This window comes from Protobothrops mucrosquamatus, unplaced genomic scaffold (genome assembly GCF_001527695.2).
Source record: "Protobothrops mucrosquamatus isolate PMUCROS unplaced genomic scaffold, P.Mucros_1.0 scaffold_60, whole genome shotgun sequence".
NCBI lineage: Eukaryota > Metazoa > Chordata > Lepidosauria > Squamata > Viperidae > Protobothrops > Protobothrops mucrosquamatus.
In genome coordinates, this window is record NW_015386136.1 from 814850 (window position 1) to 822779 (window position 7930).

The following is a 7930-nucleotide window of genomic DNA, read 5'->3' on the forward strand; positions in this document are numbered from 1 at the left end:
GCCTGGACTACTGTAATGCTCTCTACATGGGGCTCCCCTTGAGGAGCACCCGGAGGCTCCAACTGGTCCAGAATGCGGCCGCGCGGGCGGTGTTGGGAGGGACTCGTCGCTCCCATGTAACACCGCTGCTGCGCGAGCTGCACTGGTTGCCGGTAGCCTTCCGGGTGCGCTTCAAGGTGTTGGTCATCATCTTCAAAGCACTCCATGGCATCGGACCTGGATATCTCCGAGACCGCCTTCTGCCGCAGATTACCTCCCATCGGCCGGTACGCTCCCACAGAGTGGGTCTCCTCAGGGTGCCGTCAGCCAGACAGTGCTGGCTGGCCACCTCCAGGGGGAGGGCCTTCTCGGTGGGAGCCCCCACCCTCTGGAACGAACTACCCCCAGAGATCCGGGTGATCCCGGATCTCCCCTCCTTCCGCCGCGCCCTAAAGACATGGCTCTTCCAACAAGCGGGATTGGCCTAGGGAATTTTAGTGGGATTTTTAAGAGAAATTTTAATTATATAGGCCATAGCAAATATTTCTTTTTAATTCGGTTTTAAATTAGGTATTTATTGTAGCATTGGTTTTATAAGGCTGTCAGCCGCCCTGAGTCCGGTAAGGAGAAGGGCGGGATATAAATCGAATAAATAAATAAATAAATAAATAAATCATCAGTAACACTGTTCAATTAAAAATTTAAAAATAAAAAGCATTTTTATATTTTACCAGTTTTCTATAATATCAAAATAATATCACAGACCTAAACTATATGAAATCACAATGTCCAATTTTGCTTCTATGTCAAAACAAAACCAGATGAAAGGCTGCAAGTTGACAATTGTTGTTGAACCAACCTTTCAAATTTGGTATAAATGCATCCTTTAAAGAATACAGACCCACATATTTTTTACAACAGTTCTTGTTCTGTATGTCCAAAATTCTTCCTAAATAGATAAATTTCAAATTTTGATAATAGAATGTAACAATGCATGAACGCACTTAATTCTTGATTATCTTTCAAATATCTGATTGATGACAACAATACTGTAATATCTAACCAATAGGGAGCTATTAAAAGGTTTCTACCTTCACTTTTATTATATCTCTAACATAAAAAGAATTCCAATCGATCTTTTAAAATCATCCATTCAACAAAATAATTTTGTTGAATTAGACACAATTGAAATTTTATTTATATATACATTTATTTATATACAGTGTTTTCCCAAAAGACCTACCCTGAAAATAAGCCCTAGCTTTATTTTGGGGGGTGGTCCTAATATAAGTCCTATCCCAAAAATAAGCCCTAGTTTTGGGGCAAGACATACCCCTAAAAATCAAGCTAGGGCATGGGTGGGGGTGTGGAGCTGCCCCACATGCCCCATACCTGCTTACCTTACAGCCAGGCCTCTCCTCGCTGGCCCACTTCTTCTGTGGCATCCCCAAGCCTGCATTTCGCAATCAGGCCTTTCCGGAAAGCCTGTGCTTTTGGGACAGGCTTTTTGGGAGGGGGGTAATCTTTTCCACTCACCTCCAGCACCGACAGCCCCACCCAGACGGCCCACTTCTGCGGCTGAAGGAGCAGCTTCATTCTGCAACTCAGAATGGACTCGGCATTTCGCAGTCAGGCCTTTCCGGAAGGCCTCTGCAGCCGAGAACCAAGCTATGGATTCAATCCATAGCTTGGTTTTACAAGGTTTCTGCAGCCGAGAACTGAGCTATAGATTGAATCCATAGCTCGGTTCTCGGCTGCAGAGGCCTTCCGGAAAGGCCTGACTGCGAAATGCCGAGTCCATTCTGAGTTGCAGAATGAAGCTGCTCCTTCGGCTGCAGAAGTGGGCTGGCTGGGTGGGGCTGTCGGTGCTGGAGGTGAGTGGAAAAGATTACCCCCCTCCCAAAAATAAGACCGCGTGCCTTTTTTGGAGGCAAAAAAAAAAGAAAGACTCGGTCTTCTTTTCAGGGAAACACAGTGTAAGGTCCTGGTCCCTTACTTAAACTTGAGATACCATATCAATCTAATCAGATAACCCAAGCGAAGACTTCTTGATCAAGCAGCACTTTATTTGATCAAATTAAGCAGCTGGGTGGCCAACAATCTGGTAGAGTTACGTCCAGAAGTGCCACGCCTTAGAAAGTTAGTAGCATTGCTTTATAAACTTTGTTAGCCAATGAAAATCAGACAACAGAGCCATTGCATCATAAGGAAGACATCAATCATTCCTGTACACTTCCTTATTCCCTTCTTCAGTACATTCCGTCCATGTACATGTCTCCCACGCTTGTATGAGATGTCCCTGGTGCAAAAGCCGATTACAGAAAGCAAGAAAGCAACAGTTAGACTAAACCATTTCCCTTTGTTCCAGAACTCTTCAACAGTATGTATATTTGTTTGTTTGTTTGTTTGTATCCTACCTTTAGTATTTTTATAAATAACTGAACATGGCAAACGTATCCAACATACCTTCCTCCTTTATGTTGAGTTGGGCTGAGCGAGAGTGACTGGCCCAAGGTCACTCAGTTGGCTTTCATGGCTAAAGTGGGACTAGAACTCACAGTTACCATTTTCTAACCTGATGCCTTAACTACTAGATCAACATTAAAATTTGAAAATATTGATTTTCCTATTTAGGATATTCTATATTTCATTTCTTTTATGTTGTTCAAATTTTTGTAATTTTCTTTCATTTTTTAGTAACATTAAATTGTAAATTTAGTTTTGATAACATCCTTCTCAATAAATAAACCTTCCAGAGATTTGGATTGCTAAAGCTCAGAATTGAATAAAAAATATAACAAATGTTTTAGCTGAATATGTTGGCACTTAGATGTTTTGGATAAACTGCATTCATTTTGTAATCTTTCAAAAGGTTTAATGGTATAATGACTGGCTGAAGATCACCATAATATTTATATGAAACCTGTATATTTGAGAATAAGATATTCTTATTCTTATAAATTGACTATTATAAATTGCCTATTAATTTATTTTTAAAAAAAGTGTAAGCAACATAGGCACACTCTCAAAATATTTATTATTCTAGACACCATGTTCATTTGCACTATATTTACACTTCATATCTGGGAATATTTTTAAGAGTCATTTCAAAGACCTAAAATTTGATTTGTATGTGACAGTTTATATTTACATTCTGATCTGTTAAGATCCTTAACTGGATCATCACATTTTGATTACAGAGCAGATAATCGCATTTGTAGCTACCCAAGCAGAGGAATTAAAATAATAAAATTTTTATGTGTAACAAATTGTAAAGGATATCCAATTTTCTTTACTTGTACTAGAAATTCAATTTCCAACATATCAAAAGCTTTTTCTGCATCTAGTGATGTCAAAATGTCTGTTTCATTTGTTCCAGAATGTGTTTATAATAGATCTATTATTTCTGTAACTTACCCCTCCTGCAAAAAAATCAGTATTTTATTTCATGGAGATGGGAGTAGAACCAGTTCATAATTAAAATTCAAATATTCAGAAATTCAAGAACTAGAGTTTATATTGATAGGCAATAATAAGACAAGACTAAACATCCTTAATGTTACACAATGTAAAAATGTAAATCAAAAGTAGGGGAATCATATATGGCCAGTAAAGTTCATAAAGTGTCTATATTTTGCCCTCCTTTCTTGCTGAATGCTACAATTTGTAAAAAATGAAAGCAATACTATGATGAATGTTCAAATTTTGTTATCTCCAACATACCTTTGCAGCTCTATAAAAATATATGAATGAAGTAAAGACGCATTTGTTAATGTGCACTTAATATTTTTTGATAACAGAAGTGTGTCTGAACATGTAATATATACTGTATAATCAGTCTCAAATTAGAGATAAAAATAAAATCTGTTGGCAGTCCATTTTGCTGATATTGATACAGCCTTGAAATCTTTCCTTCTGTCTTTATTCTTATATGAGGCAAGAAAAAATTAATTGGGTTTGGATTCATTGCTTTTAAAGAAGTTTATTTTTATATGTTCTTACACAGCACTGCTGTCTTGAATCATTAACAAAGTACTATTTAACAATGCATCTGCTCGAAGTGCATGCCTTATATATTTTAATGGGTGAAAGACAGACAGACAGACATATTCTTGGTGAAATAAATAAATATAATTAGGTTTGCATCTGGAATGTCTTTTTTTATTATTACTTTTTGTGGCAGGTATCACCCCAGGAGGACAGCTTGGCCTTGTAGAAATCATCCAGGAATATATTCATCAAGATGAGATGCATGAGGCAATTAACATCTTAAATGGCATGAACTGGAATACAATGGGTCATCACTGTTATGTAAGCCTTTGTGCCATAATAAACTACCTTCTTCGACAAAAGCTGACACACATTAGAGAAGGTTTGTTGGGCTATATCTAATAAATATCCCTACTTTTCAGTTAATGGTAGAACTTTAATGATAATCAATTTGAGGAGATTATACTTAAACATTTGCAAAATTATGCATTTACTATTCTTTATGTTAAAAGCAAATGGTGTTACATAATCAATTTTTCAGTGTAAATATATTGGTATAGTGTAGAGTTAAAGGTGCTGGCCTAGAAACTAGGATACTTTGAATTCTGGGCCTCCCTTAGGTATAAAAGCAAGCTGAATGACTTTGGGCCAGTCATTCTCTCAGTCCTAACCCATCTCATAGGCTTGTTGTGGGAAAATAGGCAAGAGAATTATATTAAGAACATTCACACCTTGAATTTTATGTTAAAAAGTGGGATAAAAATCTATTAAAATTCTGTTATTGGTTCATCATACAGGCAGCCAGATGTTTAGACCAGATTTGGCATTTTTATCTACCAGTCAAGTCCTTCCAAAAGATCTGAAATAGGCAGATGTTTTTTGATGGTGTTAAAGGTTACAAGTAAAGATTCCTTTTGCAATTGACTGGTGGTGATTTTGTCAATGCTGATGGTGTTCAAGTGGTGTCCAGATGTTTTGGGATTGCATCCAAGGTGCCTATCACTATTGGTACTATCTTTGCTTTCTTTGGCCACTACCATTCTACTTCTATTTGCGACTCTTTGTATTTTGTGATTTTCTCCAGTTCATTCTCTTCTATTCTGCTATCTCCAGATATTGCAATGTCCACTAGACAAACCTTTTCTTATCAACAATGTTAATCTGGGGTGTTTTGTGGTAGGTGCTTACGTTGGAATTCTAAAGTCCCAAAGCACTAACATCATTTTTTATTCTTTGTCTTTTTTGTGGTCCCATTAGTTCTTTTCCCAGGATTTAGATAAAAATAATAATAAGTAGGAGAGCGTCATGGCTTGTCTCTGCATGTAAGTACAACCGGGCATCAAGCACTTTCCTGGAGAAAAGGAAAATGCTAGAGGATATGGTGAACAGGAAGTCTTAGAAAAATTGCTTGCTGTTGAAACGTGTGTCCAGGCCATGAGGCTGAGACCCACAATCCTTATGCTATAGAAGAAGAAGAAGAAGAAGAAGCACTTACCATGACATTCTACATCATTGACATAAAATTCTACGTAGGGTTAACATTTATTCTTAGAAAATTTCTAAAAACACTGAAAAGTGGAAAGATGTGGGACCTTTTGGTTTAGTATGTATGTTTTATAAATATATTCTTTCTATGCTTCTATGCTTCTCCCAGTATGCAATATGTCAGACAAGTAACTTATGTCATTTGAGATTTATTCTGAAGAAACCTAACCAATCTGTCATGGTAATTTGTTTACCAGGTGTCAAGCATGGGAAACCAAGAATGACACAAGTAAAAGCTCAAAGCAGTTTCTTTATTGCATGTTTGCCCATAGACAAAATTTTGCCCAACTGAAGCATACTCTGCATAACTATCTGATAAATGCTGACTAGAAATTAAGGAGGAGCCCTCCTAGGCAGCTTCCTGCATAGCAATGATTCAAAGCTGATATGTCTCTTTACTTTCTCCTCTCATAATCAGTGCCAGATTCCACATTCCACCACACCAGATTTATTTTAATTTAATTTAATCTAAATTTAAATTTACTTTAACCATTATGGTTATTTTCAAGATCTTCAGAGAAACTAGATTTTTTTTAAATAAAACTATAACTGCAATATCATGTAGCTTGGATTATTTCAAAAGTATAAAACTTCTAAGGAAAAATAGGAACAGCATGACAGTGGTGTTTATTGAATTATATTTCCACAGATCATGTATGGGCCTTCCTTTGAAGCATCTTTGACTATCTAAATTTTCATTTGTCCATCTGCCTTAATAGGCATGCCTATATCTGAAATAAAATTGTATCTGCAATTTTAAAAAAGGAATTTAATGGGTCATTCATTTAAAGTAATTTGCATGGCATAACACTAACATTGGTTAAAGCTGTGCATCGATGGTTCCATTTATGTATTTCTAAATAAGGGGAGAAATAGCCCAAAGATAAATATATTCAAGAATGTAATCCTAGGCAAAATTAATTGTAAAAAAATATTTTTTCACTTTACGTTTGTGCGGCATTTCACCTTTATTCAAGCTAAATAATAATAATAATAATAATAATAATAATAATAGTACCAATAGTAATAGGCGCCTTAGGTGCAATCTCAAAACAACTGGAGCACCACTTGAACACCATTGGCATTGAGAAATTTGCCATTAGTCAATTGCAAAAGGCAGCCTTACTAGGAACTGCTTCCATCCTGCGACGATATCTGCAATAACATCAAACATCCACATCTGCCTATCCCAGGTCCTTGGTAAGGACTCGATAGGTAGACAAAATGCTAAATCCAGTCTGAACATCTGGCTGACTGTGCGATGATCCATAATAATAATAATAATAATAGAATCGCTGCTGAACACTGTCTGTATATATAGCCAAGATATTGCAATGGAGTTTGGCTTGGACAAATGTGCCACACTTACTGTCAAACAAGGAAAAATTGTGAAAACTGAAGGAATCAAGATGACCCACGAAAATAATATTAAGAGTCTGGATGAGGAAGATTATTACAAATACTTGGGTATCCTTCAAGCTGACAACATCAAGCACACTGAAGTCAAGAAAAAGATTAGAGGTGAATACATCAAGAGAGTGAAGAAGATCTTAAAGTCCACTCAATGGAGAAAATACCATAAAGGCAATCAACACCTGGGCAATTCCAGTCATTAGATACACAGCTGGAATAGTAGACTGGACTCAAGCAGAACTAAAAGCAATGGATAGGAAGACCAGAAAAATAATGACAATGAATCATGCCCTTCATCCATGCAGTGACATTGACAGACTCTATCTACCAAGGCAAATAGGTGGGTGTGGAATGTTGCAAGTACATCAGATGGTTGAAGAAGAAAAAATAGCTTTGGAAGAATATCTGAGGGACAATGATGAAAATGCACTGAAATTAGTATATTAGGAAGGCTTACTGACTACTGGAGAGACCAACAAATGAAGAACAGAATAGAGGCATGGGAAGACAAAGCACTACGTGGCCAGTACATTAAAAAAAATAGCTGGGAAAGCAGATAATAACAAGACCTGGCAATGGCTAAGAGCAGGAAAATTGAAGAAAGAGACCGAGGGACTAATTCTAGCTGCACAAGACCAAGCCTTAAGGACAAATGCATACAAAGTCAAAATTGAGAAGACAGTAACAGACAGTAAGTGCCGCCTATGCAAAGAAGCTGAAGAAACAGTGGACCACCTGGTAAGCTGCTGCAAGAATATCGCACAGACTGACTATAAGCAGCGGGATGACAAAGTAGCAACAATAGTGCATTGGAAGATCTGCAAGAAATATCATTTGCCTGTAAGCAAGAACTGGTGGGATCATAAAATAGAGAAAGTCATAGAAAATGATAAAGTTAAACTGCTCTGGGACTTCAGAATTCAAACAGACAAGCACCTGCAACATAACACCCCGGACTTAACAATTGTCGATAAGAAAGACAAAAAAGTCTGGATAGTGGACG

At 37.1% G+C, this 7930-nt stretch overlaps 1 protein-coding gene across 1 annotated transcript in view; it reads left to right on the top strand.

Annotated features, from left to right (window-relative positions):
* WDPCP (WD repeat containing planar cell polarity effector) overlaps positions 1-7930 on the top strand; it is a 143682-nt gene that overhangs the window by 75979 nt on the left and 59773 nt on the right. Inside the window, exon 12 of the mRNA XM_015812363.1 lies at positions 4163-4351. Coding sequence (XP_015667849.1) covers positions 4163-4351 — 189 coding nt within the window. The remainder of the gene's footprint in view (positions 1-4162; positions 4352-7930) is intronic.